Source organism: Kogia breviceps, chromosome 7 (assembly GCF_026419965.1).
Source record: "Kogia breviceps isolate mKogBre1 chromosome 7, mKogBre1 haplotype 1, whole genome shotgun sequence".
In the NCBI taxonomy this organism is placed as follows: Eukaryota; Metazoa; Chordata; class Mammalia; order Artiodactyla; family Physeteridae; genus Kogia; species Kogia breviceps.
In genome coordinates this window covers 65,444,882-65,458,711 of record NC_081316.1, presented here as the reverse complement: position 1 = coordinate 65,458,711, position 13,830 = coordinate 65,444,882, and the positions used below count along the sequence as shown (strand labels likewise).

Genomic DNA, 13,830 nt, shown 5'->3' with positions numbered 1-13,830 from the left:
GAAATATTACCTTTTTACCCAATATTCTTATTAGATGCTTTTCTACATCCTACTTCCACTGTATTTCATAAAAGGTTTGAGACAGCTCACACCAAATACATATACAGTACTAGTAAGAGAATGAGAAGTTAGGCCAATATGTACTGCCTACTCCGTACCGTCCAGTGTTCCAAGCCCTTTGTATTAATTAGCCCATTTAATCCCTGTAACCCACCTATGAAATAGGTTCAGCTATTACCCCCACTTTACTCCCGAGGGACCGAGTTACAGAGAGATTAAGTAACCTGGTGGAATGGCTAGTGAAAGGTGGAGCTGGGATTCAGGCCCCGGAAGAACCATCTCAAGGCCTGTGCTGAGTCACTCAATCAAGACCAAGACCACTCGTTGAAACACTTATTTGGTCATGAGCTTTCTGGTAGCCACAGGTAAAAGAGGCGCAGCCAGTTGCAAGAATCCCGTTGTAAGAGAGCCAGGAGCACACCGCTCCCTCAGAGAAGCTCAGATGTCCAGGACCTCTGCTAGGAGAAACGATCTCCCTCCCATAGAGGATAGGAAGTTGAGCAGCTTAAGCAGCTGTGGATGCTTCCTTGTGGCCAGATGTGTCGGAATCTGAGGGCTGGCAGAGGGTTCCACATCGCCCACCAGGGTCAGTGCTGGCTCCGTGGGGCTGGGATCACAGCCCCGGCCCAGAGCCTTCAAGGAACGCAGCTTCCTCTAAGGACAGCTCCTGGGCCCCCCGAGGCCCCACAGGCAGTGGGACCTTCCTTGTGCTGGACCACACACAGCGTCCCGGGTCCACAGGCTGCAGCAGTCAGCACACAGCCCGAGACGGGAAGTTCTGACCGGCTCCCTCAGCCAAGACCTGCTGACCTGGGCAAACCACAGCCCAGATTGGTCATACTCTGAGCCCCACTCTGAGCAGAGGCTTGATGATTCCTGTTTCTGGAACCCACTATTAGTCGGAAGTCCTCAAAACAGATGTGGGGAGAGAGGCGGAAACTTCTGGAGAGCACAGAGACAGGGACTGGAGGTCAGTGTTCCCAGCACCCACAGAAGAAAGCACAAGTCTCTCAGCCTGGCCCCCTGAACCGCCATGCTCCTTCCCCGAGAGGCTCTTGAGAGGCTCTTGGCTGTCGTCAGTTGGTTCCTCCCACCTCCCAGACACCTCTCTTCCCAGCCTTGCCCTTCTGCTAGTGTATGTCCCTGTTTCAAATAACCGTTCCCTTCCTATCTCTCCATCCCAGAGCTCACCTCTGCCTGGATGCCCTCCTGACCCCGCAACCCCTGAAGGTCTGTCCCTCCCCTCCCGTCCCCAAAGCCGAGGTCAATATGGGCACAGGGGGTGGTAATAAAGCCTAGTCTGCCAATTACTCCCTGGGTGACACTTGCCCTTTGGGGGCCTCCGCTTCCTCTTCTGTGAAATAGGTGCAGTAATAGTCCCCACACCAGACTGTTGTCTGGTGGATGTGAAAGTGCAGTGTAGACCACATAGGGTTATACACATGGCAGCAGATGACACTGTGGTTGTTTTTACTGTTCACTTGGGGACAAGGAACCCCAGGCAAGGAACTCACAAGATGTTGCCTGTCTGAAAGGCAAGACTGCCTCTCCCTGATAGGAAACCTAGGAAGCTGTCAATCTATCCCCACCCTTCTTACTTCCATTCCTGGGTCAGCACCCCTCTCGCTCCGGGACCCTGGACCATCCCACACGCTCTCTCACAGCTTCACTAGGACTGAGAACAGAGTCAGGAGATTCTCTAATTCTCCTTAAGGCAGCATGTCCAAAAGAAATATCATGTGAGCCACAAAAGTTGTTCTAAATGGTCTAGTAGCCGCATTCAAAAGGAAAAGAAATTAATTTTAAGAAGAATTTTCGGGCTTCCCTGGTGGCGCAGTGGTTGAGAGTCCGCCTGCCGATGCAGGGGACGCGGGTTTGTGCCCCGGTCCGGGAAGATCCCACATGCCGCGGAGCGGCTGGGCCCGTGAGCCATGGCCGCTGAGCCTGCGCGTCCGGAGCCTGTGCTCCGCAACGGGAGAGGCCACAACAGTGAGAGGCCCGCTTACCGCAAAAAAAAAAAAAAAAAAAAAGAAGAATTTTCTTTAATCCACTATTTTAAAACATTCTCACTTTAGCATATCATAAATACAAAAAACTAATTGTGAGATATTTTCCGTTCCATTTTTTCATACCAAGTCTTTGAAACGCAATGTGTATTTTACACTTACGGCCCATCTCAATTTGCTCAGCGGCCACATGAGGCTGGTGGCTGCATCAGACAGCACAGCTCTGAGATATAAATGAATAATAGACCCACAGTGCCTTATCCAGAGAAACAAGACTCAGATTTCAGGCCCCTCCACCTTGCCCCACGAAGGTGCCTCCTAATTCCGCCAGTCCTGCACCATACTTCTGATTCACAGGGCTTGGTGGATAAAGTGTCAGTTTTCGACTCAGGCAGGCTTGAGCTCAGATCTTAGTTCTGCCACTTTCTAGTTGTGTGATGTTGAGCAAGTTACTGTTGACTGAAAAAAAAAAAGCACAACAGGAGAGTTGTGAATTAAGTTTTATTGGGGGCAAAATGAGAACTATAGCCTGAGATACAGCATTTCAGATAGCTCTGAGAAACTGCTCCAAAGAGGTAGGGGGGAAGGTCAGTATGTATGTGATTTTGATGAAGGTGGGGAAGGAGGTGTGGTACATGCAATCACGCACACACTTTTTTAGAAGGTTGCTGCTAGTCACGGGGAGCAGACGTCACCATGAAGGATTTTAGTGCTTTTCTAGATATGAGGTGATGCACAAACTGGGCTCATAAAATCTTCTCCTGAAAATATCTAACTATCTGAAGGCCTGTTCTGCCAGTTTTTCCCAGAGCACAGCGTGTTTTATTCCTGGTCTCCACCCTGAACTCCTTTCAGGGGATATTGAAGGTCAGCGGTCACAGCGGCTTGTGATTTAATCCTTGTAGAGGCAGACAAGTGTCAGGTTTTAGTCGTCATTACCTAACCTCACAACTTATTTGCTCCTGTGTGGCGTGTAAGTCTCCTTCCTTTGCAGGTCCCAGTGAGGCTGGAGTAGGAGCCACCAGCCCACATACCAGTGGCCTGGCATGCCTGGAGTCTCCGTTCTGCTAGGCCCTGGGGGCTCAGTGTGGACCCTTTGCCTGCTCTTGAACCAGCAGCCATCTCTGAGCTTGCTGCCAGCACAATGGCATCTCCTGTTGATGTTCTCATTTTCCTTCCAAGAGCCTGGCGTTGCCTGCACCCACTGCCTGTGGGAGCCATCTCTTACACTCCTTCTTTTCATAGATGTTTCACAGACATCCACTATTTCACTCCAGGCCCTGTGCTAGGCATCAGAGTTTCAACAGAGAACAAGGTAAACGTGGTCCCTGCTCTTGCAGAGCTCAGAGTTCAGCAAGGAAGAGACACTGAATAAGGTTTTACTCAGACCCTAAGTGTGTATAAGATAGATAGTTATTTTCTCTGAAAATCAACTTAACTTTTACTCTGAATGCCCATCCTCCTGGCTCAGTAGGCAATTCAACTTCAGCCTTTCTCAGGGCTCCCCCACCAAGGTGAAGCAAAGGTCCTGAGGTCTTACAGGGTGTCCAGGCACCAGGGAGGTCCTATCCTCACCCCCACCACACCCCTAACAGGTATTAGCCTTAATCCATCCTGGCCCATGTGGTCCCCCTTAACCTGCTAAGAGCTGAGAAGCTCTGTGTGGCTGGGAACATGGGGACCCAGTCTCCTTAAGTCATTCTGCAGCCTGCCCCTCAGAAGTGAACTGCTTCCTTGGGTACTGTCACAGAGGCTCTGTGGCTTCCTGCTTCTCAGGGAACCCCTCTCTCCTCTCCCTCTCCTCACAGACCCCCTCCCCACCCCCCAAACACCCAAAGTAATCTTCTCAATGGCATCAGGCTTTGGAAACAAAAGCCAGAAAGGAAAATCTTGCAACCATGACTTTCTGCCCTGCCACGAACCTCCCCTGAGGCCAGGAAACCCAGAGCCCTGTACCTGCTGGAATAAAAGTAGAGACAAGGAAGGGAGAAGCCCACGGGGGACAAACACACTTGAAGGGATGTTTGAATGAATTTCCCTGCTGGGGCAGGGCCAGCCTTGGGCCAGCCAACACCTGGAAGTGAGGTGGAAGAGGCTTGGAACAGGGACCTCCCAGGGTGGGGGCCCACATGGAGGTCCTGAAATGTGGGGAGTCCAGTATTTGCTCCCTTAAAAAAAAAAGATGGGAGACGGAAGAGAAGGTATCAGACACCAGCCAGAGGGTGAAGCTTATGGGGACCTCACAGAGGCTCTGTGGGGAGAGAAGAGGCAGAACCAGAGACCTCAGATGAGCTCCCCAGCCCAACCCACCCTTCCCCATGGTATATAGCACCCCAGACCAGGGGGAAGTCAGTTTGTACTTGCATGCTCCTAGTGATGGGGAACTCACTTCCTCCAAGGGCAGCCTCATTCAAGCTGCTCGTCACATTGGGCTTCAGTCTTTCTCCATGCAACTTGTTGCTTCTAATCTTGGTCTCAGACTGCCCAGAAAAATGTAGTAAAATCAGACCCCACTTGATCACATACTTGAATGACCCTGTGCCAGAAGAAACTTCTCTAAGACTTAGTTCCTCATATAAAAAATGGGTACAGTAATAGTACCTGCCTGAAAGCACTGCTGTATTGGAATAAGGCAGGCAGAATACCCAGCACTTAGTGCTGGTTCACTCAGGGCCTTGGTTCCCCCTGCCCTTAGGGTGAACCAGCCAAATGCACACAGGCCCTGGAGTCACACTGTCTGGGTTCAAATCCTAGCCAAACCACTTACTAGTTGTGTGACCAGGCAGGTTACTTCATCTCTCTGTGTCCCAGTTCTATCTCCTGAAAAATAGGGATTACAATGGTACCTACTTCAGAAAATTGCTGTGAGGTTTCAATAAGCTAATGGATTTGTCATTAGAACAGAGCTGGGATGGTAGTAAGTGCTTAGTAACCATTAACCATTATTTATCCTTATTTCCTTACCTCTTTGGTGCAAGCAGAAGACCATAATTGTATCACCCCTAGTCTTCTCTTTTCTGGGATCAGAGACCTTTTTTTTTTTTTTTTTTTTTTTTTTTTTTTTTTGTGGTACATGGGCCTCTCACTATTGTGGCTTCTCCCGTTGCGGAGCACAGGCTCCGGACGCGCAGGCTCAGCGGCCATGGCTCACGGGCCTAGCTGCTCCGCGTCATGTGGGATCTTCCCAGACCGGGGCACGAACCCGTGTCCCCTGCATCAGCAGGCGGACTCTCAACCACTGCGCCACCAGGGAAGCCCAGAGACCTTTTTTTCAGGAGTTGCACAGAGGCCATCCTCACCTAGGTGGAGGGGCACATGACAGGGTAGCCATGAGATTCTTCGTAGTGTGGTCACAGGGCTGAGCAATGCCCTCTGTGTGTGGTCTGACTCATCCAAAAGGAGGAGGGGGCTGTTGCCTCTTGGGTCTCCCAACCCAGTTCCCTTCCTGTCGCAGCAGACAGGATGGAACAGGATGGGCACTGGAGGCTCCTGCTCATGGTGACTCTCCAGGTGATGAGTGATACAAAACTGAAGAGAGCGGTGTGGTGATATGATAACCTTGGATAGAGGTTGGTGATGCTGCTGATGGTGGTGAAGTAGGGATAACAGTGATGTGAGAGACAGCCGGTAATGGTATCAGTGATTCCGATAATGATGTTGTTGCTGGTGATTCTGAAGGGTCAGGTGACAGTGATGATGTGCTAACGAGTGTGATTGCCCAGGCAATTAGTGACCTTGACAGAGACAATGACAATAGTAAGGACTATATTGGTTGTTTATTCATGATGATATTGGTGATGTGAATGTGGGGGTGATATTTAAGGTGATGAGAATAATGATGATGGTGGTGGTTACAGTGGTTATTTTCATGGTAATGTTGCTTATTACGATGTTAATAATGGTGATGACAGAGTTCAACCATTGGAATTTCATCCATTTTTTTCAAAAACCACTTGAGTACCTACAGGGCCAAGAACAAATGGGACACTCCTGGCAGTGACAGACCCCCGCCCTCTCCTCTCCCAGAGCTCCCTTCCCCAGCCCATAGCATCTTTGAGCAGAATGCCTGGCATCCAGCTGACTGCCCTTGGCCATGTATCTTCTCAGGGTGAGGACTCCTCCTCTGAGTGGAGCCCTGGGGAGTACCCAGAGAAGAAGGATGGCCTAGCCCAGATTGCCCCAGACTTGACTGTGACCCAGTTTATCAAAGGTAAGTGAGCTGAGGCCAGAGGTGGGGCCAGAGGGGCACATGGGACTGTACAGAATCCAGCCCTTCCTGCCTTTCTTGATTCACCTTCCACATCTACAGGCCCTTCATAAGCACCGTATATTCCTTGTCAGTCTTTGCTCAAAGGGTCCCCTTTGCCTGGAACATCATTTTTTTATCACTACCTATTAAAATATTTCTTGTCCCTCTAGGTCAAACCACTCTGTCCTTCCCCCAGCCTGGCTCTCTCTCCTCTCGGCTCTCCAAACCTCAGGACTCCTGTGTCAGCTCAGATCTGTACTGTCCAACCCTTCTACCAAGCAGTGAGCTCCTGAGGGTCAGGGCCTGTGATGGCTCATCTGTGACCCTTCTTCTCCTCCCACCATGGAGCCTGCAAACAGGAGGCTCTCAGTAAATATTTATTTGTATTAAAGTTCTTGGCTGTGGCATGGGCGAAAGGAGCTCTGGGCTGAAGTCCAGAAATCTGGGCTTTTGTCCTGGGCCCTTGCTCTTCTCTGGGCCTCAGTTTCTCCATCTGTACAGTGAGAGGTGAGATCCATGTCACTCTGACCCTGAGACTATGAACTAAACTGATTAATAACCAGGATCCATGTTGTGACCATGCCATCCTTTCTAAAGAGTCTGATCCCACAAACACTGAGTGCCTGTGGTGTGCCAGAGCACTGGACAGCAAGTCAGAAGACCTGGGTTAGAGGCCTGCCCCTGACACTGACCAGAGTACAATCTTTTACAAGTTACTTTCCTCCTCTAACCAGAGTTTCCTCGTCTGAAAGATTGGGTCAGTAATCCTTGCTCTGCCTCTTGCAAGGACTGTTAGAAGACTCAGATGGGATGATGAATGGAAGGTCCTTTATATGGATTAAGAAACTGTGCTTATATTGTTATGATACAATTATTCTTGCAGTCATCACCCCTGCCCTCCTGTTATAATTCTGACCATATCCCAGGACAGTAAATTGAGTTGCCTGTGGTCTAGGAGGGTGATAACCACAGGGTTTGCTTGAACCACCCCCCATCCCCAAGGAATTTTGCAATAGGAAGTTAATTAGGCCCACTTCTTGGGGCCTAAGTTTTGATGCTGGGGTGCCAGTGATCTAGCCCCTGGTTCTCCAGTACTCTCAGGGAAAGGGGGGGCCTGGAACCCAAGAGGCTGGGCCTAGAGGCAGGGGCTTAGACTCCCTAACCTCAGGTCACCCCCAGCTGCTAGAAGGCCCTAGTGTGCTGTTCCATGGAAGAGCTTATTAATCATTGCTTTGGCTTCAGCCCAGAGGAAAGCTGGGGCCAGTTGCTGAAACTGGATCCTGGAGCAGGTGTTCTAGGCCAGATTATCTCTGATGGTTTCAGCTCCTACATGATCCTAGGGGAGACCAAGGCAAGGCCGGCACAGGCCCTGTGGCTGGGCAGCCACCCTGGCTTCTGGGCTTTCTGCTGAGCTCCAGAGGTGCCAGTCTGGTCCAAAGCCTTGGCCTTGACCACCTAGGACCAGTGGGGAGGTAGAGGGAGGAGGAAACATGGTCTTACTGCTGGAGGAGTCCTAACCTCAGGGGAAGACAGTCTCTGAGCTAAGGAAAGGCTATCTGATGGGGGAGACATAGTCCCTGAGCTGGGAGAGGCCCTGTTTGATGGGAGAGACACAGGTCCCTGTCTGATGGAGGGTACATAGTGCCTGAATGGAGGGAGAACTTGTCTTGTCTAATGGAGGACACCTGGCTTCTTTGCTGGAGGAGGCCCCTGTCTGATAAGCGAGACATAGTCTCTCAGTGGACAGAGGCCCTGGCTTGTCTGATGGGAGGAGACATTGTGCTGACCTAACAGAAGCCCCTGTCTAGTGGGAAAGAAAGTCCCTGAGCTAGAGACAGCCCTGGAGTTCCCTTTCAGGCATCCTTATCTAAACTAAAGGCATAGTCCTGCCCTCCAGGAATTTTCCATCTGTTCTAGGGACAGGTTGCAGATGCTGAAGAGAGATAGAGAATGGGGACAAAGTGTACTGCAGTGATGAGCACAGGAGAATGGGACGGAAACAGTCCATGAGATGGAGCCCTCTGGAGTCAGGCAGCCAGAGTCACAGGAACGCAGGATGGGGTGGGAGAGGAGGGATAGAAGGGACAATGACCCTTACACGAGGAGCCAGGAGGCTCCCAGCAACTCCTGGCCTGGCCCAGACCTTCCTAGATGAACTTGGGCAAGTCCCTGCCCTCTCTTGGCCCTACCTGCACCATGAGGTCACCCGTACAGCTTGGGCCAAACCCAGGCTACTCCTGGCCAGGACAGCTCAAGGAGGGAGGGAAGCTGGAGCAGCTCGCTGGGGTGAAGGCCCGGCGTCACTCCCTCCTCACTCCAAGTGCTGCTGAGTGCACTGCGTGTGTGGCAAGGAACTGAGGACAGGAGGAAGGCCTGGGACAGGAAGAGGGGGAATTCCACAGCCCCAGCTCCCAGCCACCCTGCCCAAGAAAACAGTTCTTGGCCAGGCCCAGGGGACTAGGGAACCAGCTGGCTTGGCTCTGGCCATGCTCTGAGGACAGACAGAAACTCCCTGGCCCTGCAGCTGCAGGAACTGAAGGGAGCCCTGCCCTCACCCCCACTCAGCCCAGAGGAGCCCATGGCCATCTCCCCCCACCAGCCCAGCCTGGCAAGTGTTTAAAGCTCCTCTGATGCCTCTTCTTTTTTTTTTTTTTTTTTGGTCTTTGCTGCTGCACTCGGGCTTTTGTCTATTTGCAGTGAGCGGGGGCTACTCTTCGTTGCGGTGCCTGGGCTTCTCATTGTGGTGGCTTCTCTTGTTGCAGAGCACTGGCTCTAGGCATGCGGGCTTCAGTAGTTGTGGCATGTGGGCTCAGTAGTTATGGCTCGTGGGATCCAGAGCGCAGGCTCAGCGGCTGTGTTACACGGGCTCAGTTGCTCCATGGCATGTGGGATCTTCCTGGAGCAGGGATCGAACCCGTGTCCCCTGCATTGGCAGGCGATTCTTAACCATTGCACCACCAGGGAAGCCCCAATGCCTCTTCTTAGAAAGGCCTTTTCTCCTCTCTCCCTCACACCTTATGTCTAACTTCATCTCGCCTCCTGAGGGCAGAAACATGTCTTTCTCTTTAGTTGGTGGAGAGTCCCACAAAGTCTTCTGGTCCATCACCTCGGCTGCCCCTGCTGATGAAGGCCCTGAAGCTCAGAGTTCGGGACCAACCCCATGTCATGTGCCCTTCAGTTTAGCAGACTTGCAGCGAGGGACATCTGTACACAGGCATTGGTTTAGGAGGCAGCAAGGGAGGAGAGGGCTTCAAAGCCAGAGCCATCTCGTCTGTTCTTGTTTCCATGCTTTTGCCCCGGGGCTGCGCCCCTATAGGAATTCCTTCCCCTCCACCTCTCCAGATCCTCTCATTCTTCAGACTCTACCTCTGTCCTACCTCCAAGAAGCTGCCCAGCACCAGACCTGCTCAGCTTCCACCTTCTCTGGAGGTTTTAGATTCTGCTCCAACATTTTGTTATTTGATCACCTATTAGTCTGTATGTCCATGCATTCATTCTCTCACTCATTCCATAAGTATTTTTTGAGTGCCTACTATATACCCTGGGCTCTGGAGATTCAGCAATTGACGCAACAGATAAAAATACCTGCTCTAAATGAAGCTTACATTCTGGCGGGGTGACAGTAAAATGGCTAAATGAGTAAAATGTGTAGTATGTTAGGTAAAGTGCTGTGGAGAAACATAAACTAGGAATGGGGAAATCAGGGCAGTGGGCACTGTCCCATATTGGGGACACAGAAGGGAAGACAAAGGCCCGGGTTGGCTTGGAAAGAGCTATTGCAGGACAGGATGGAAAGGACTGAGTGGGGGTAAAAGTGAGATGAATAAGTAGAACAGAAGATATGAGATGGGATGAGGTGAATGAGATAGAATCAAATAGGATGGTACAGAGGGAACTACATGGAATCGCATTTTGAGTAGAACTGAGTGGAGAGAAATGCAATTGAATAAAATGCAGTCTAACTCAATGGAATGGAAAGCGACCGAATTTCGAAGATGGAATATTATTAAATGGAAAGGAGTCAAATGTAATGGGATGGAACTGAATGCAACAGAATTAAGTGGAATGAGATGGGATGGAAGGAATGGAACAAATTGAACAGGCAGGATGGGACGGAAACACGTGGCATGGCCGGCCCACTCTGACCTTCCCTCCCCTCACCCCATCAGTCTTTCCCAGGGTGATGCTGCGGACCCTGCGCCACCCCATCTTCCTGCTGGTGGTCCTGTCCCAGGTGTGCATGTCGTCCATGGTGGCAGGCATGGCCACCTTCCTGCCCAAGTTCCTGGAGCGCCAGTTCTCCGTCACAGCGTCCTATGCCAACCTGCTCATAGGCTGCCTCACCATCCCGTTGGCCATCGTGGGCATAGTGGTGGGGGGCATCCTGGTCAAGCGCCTCCGCCTGGGCCCCATGCACTGCGGCACGCTTTGCCTGCTGGGGGCTCTGTTCTGCCTGCTTCTCAGCACGCCCCTCTTCTTCATGGGCTGCTCTACCCACCAGATTGCAGGCATCAACCACCAGCCTGGGTGAGTATGTGCAAGAGCCTGTGAGTAAAAGCTGCAGGAGGGTGCCAGGGACACGGGAGGGTGTGGCCTGCATAAGGCCAGGTCAGTGGGGTGCCCCCCACCTCAAATCTCCCCTCCCCTCCCCTCCCCTCCCCTCCCCTGCCTGCTTGGTTCAGCTGTGAACAGTGGGACTTGTCTCCTGAAAGCTCCAGGGAAGGTGTCAGGCACCACTAGGTAGGGATGGGACTTCGTGGGCAGGACAGCTCAGGCCTGGGGCAGGGGGTGGAAGATGAGACAGGGCAAGGCCACTTGTGTGGACGGCACAGGTAAGAAGGCCCCTATCAGGAGTGCTGCAGAGGGGACTTATGCCCTGGAAAGGAGTTGGCCTGGAGACTTCAGAGATCCTTGGTCCTTAGAGGCTGGGAGCTAAAATTCTGCTGTTCCATGACCCTAAAATTCCAGAGTTCTTTTCCACATCTATGGGGCAGCACCTGCCTCTACCCTCCAGGAGGAAAGCCTCTGATGCCTATCTCCCTTCTCCTTCCCCACCCCACCCACCGCCCTCCATAGACACAGACCCTCTCCCCCAGAACTATCTTGGTGAGAGTGTTGGAATTTCCATTGCTGCCTCTTCTCCGGAATGATTTTGTTTTTCCTGGGAAACTGCTCCAGACTTAGGTTGGCCCAACACCCAGCTAGAATCCCCCAACTTGCTCTGTTCTCTCCTCTCCCTCGGCATCTCCTCCCTCCACCCAGAGGCCAACTTTCCACACCCGTGGCTCCTTCTGTGTGACTACGGGGCGGGGGGGGGGCTCAGCCCAGAAATGCTCAGCCCTTGCCCCTTCTGTCCCAGCTCCACCTCGCCGACCTCTCCCCCGTCTCCCTTCCCTCTCCCGTCCTTCCCTGTCCCTTCTCCTTTTCCCAAAGGTCCAGGGTGGGTCCTTCTGTCTGTAGAGCCTTGTTCTAGGCACCGAGGTGGGGCTTCAGCCAGGCCCTCATGAAGCCCCTGGTCTGAGGAGGGAGCCAGGACATTTTCATGATTTTTAGAGTAAAGAGTAAATGAATATTTTACCACAATTTTTAAAAAAAGCAAATGGGAAAAAGTGAGCCTACCTCACATGCCCCATTTGTCTCTTCTTCTGAAGCCTCTCACCTTGACCCTGACATCTCATCTCATCCAGGTTCTCATCTATATTCTTGCAATTTATTCAGCTTTGGGTTATAATTCATTGAAGAAGCCTTTGGGGACCAACTGAACAAACTGAGAATTTCTCAAACTCCAGCACAACTAATGGTACCAACAGCTGCTGAGAACTGAGGGTCTCCTACACATCCAGCTCCTCCCATATTCCGTATTATTAAACCCTCACGGGATCTCTGGGATGGGTCCTACCATTATCCCCATTTCACAGATGAGGATAGCAAGGCTCAGAGAGGTGGAGTCACCTCTCTTCTGATCTCCTGCCCCTGGGCATCCCTGGCCCCGGTCAGAGTAGAGCGGAGTCACTCCTGGGACTTGCGGGCAGGCCCCAGAAGGGAGTCAGGTGGGTCTGAAATGTGCCCTAGACAGTGAACAGGGCAGTGAGAGTGAGGGAAAGGCCGTGAGACTGCAGGATGGCGACAGGAAGGGGAACCTGCAGAGCTGACAGAGAAACTGAGGCCAGAGAGAAGCAGGAACAGGTCGGAGATCCCACAACTACTCAGGTACCCTGACTGGGTCCCTCGCATACAGTTCTAATTTTCCCAGGAAAGGATGCAATCCAGCTCATTGAGATAAAGGCACTTTTCATCTGAGACTAAATTCTGAGAAGAATTTACCTTATGTTCCCTAAAAGAAAGGGTCATTGAGGAGCAGAGATGTTTGCAGAAGCAGCTCAAAGACTTGTAGGGTCTTGGGGCTGGAAGTGGGTCTCCGAGCCTCTGGTCGAGAATCTGCTCCCCACTTCTCCCATTGGAGGCCTCTTGCAGCTTCCACTGCAAGGGGCTCACCATTGCCTGCCATGGAGCAGCTCTGACAGTGAAAAACCTCTGTGTGGAGCTGAAATCTCTGACCATGGCCATCAGGGGAGGTTTCAGGGCTGAGGGAGCCCTGGCTCGTGGCCTGAGGGAGGGAGAGCCAGGCCAACCTTGCCGGCCTTCTCTCCCACCAGTGCCCAGCCTGGGCTGGAGCTATTTCCAGGCTGCATGGAGCCCTGCTCCTGCCCGTCAGACGACTTTAACCCCATCTGTGACTCCAGCGCTCGTGTGGAGTACCTCACGCCCTGCCACGCAGGCTGCACAAGCCGGGTAGTCCACGAGGCTCCGGACAAAGGCCAGGTGGGTCAGGCCTCTGGCAGTTCCCCCTGCCTCCCATGGGCTCTGCCCTCCCCACCTCTGTGTGCCTGCCCCATTCCCAGCTCTGAATGGTCTCACTCTGGCTTTTCTCTCTGTCTGTGTCATCTGTCTCCTCCTGCTGGCAGATGTAGAACTTTATTCTTTCAATAAGCTTTCATTGCCAGCCTGGGCCCAGCCGTGTGCCAGGGCTCAGAGCACAGAAGTGAACCAGATCTGGCCCCGGCTGTCCATGCAGGGGAGGTGCAGAAGGAAGTAACTCAGGAATTCCAGGGGTGGTGATAGGCAGGAGAGGTGGTCCCCACAAGTGCAGACAAGGATGCAAGGAGATATATCCCACCTGGGAGGGTCCCAAAAGGCCTCACGGGATGTGGCACACATGCTGGATCTTCAAACATGGGCAGGCAAACTAGGGAAGGGCTTTCCAGGCAGGGAGGGCATATCACATGGTACACACACACACACACACACACACACAAATACAGTGTTTCAAGAAACTGCAAAGAAATTATTGGAGCAGAAGCATAAGTGTTCATGGAGGGAAAGCAAAGCCCAGACAAGGAAGGGCCTTGAATGCCAGGCCACGAGTGGGGCCTTTACCTGGAGAGCAATGCGGAGACTTGGATGGGTTTTAAGCAGGGGAGTGACAAGGTCAGACCTGTGTCTGATCACATTTGA

General features: G+C 52.2%; 1 protein-coding gene across 4 annotated transcripts in view; it reads left to right on the top strand.

The window, feature by feature from the left end:
* SLCO2B1 (solute carrier organic anion transporter family member 2B1) overlaps positions 1 to 13,830 on the top strand; it is a 50,009-nt gene that overhangs the window by 28,401 nt on the left and 7,778 nt on the right. For all 4 annotated transcript variants that reach the window (XM_067038485.1, XM_067038486.1, XM_059070864.2 and 1 more), the window contains 3 exons: positions 6,174 to 6,276; positions 10,485 to 10,842; positions 12,972 to 13,137. In XM_067038485.1, coding sequence (XP_066894586.1) covers positions 6,174 to 6,276; positions 10,485 to 10,842; positions 12,972 to 13,137 — 627 coding nt within the window. The remainder of the gene's footprint in view (positions 1 to 6,173; positions 6,277 to 10,484; positions 10,843 to 12,971; positions 13,138 to 13,830) is intronic.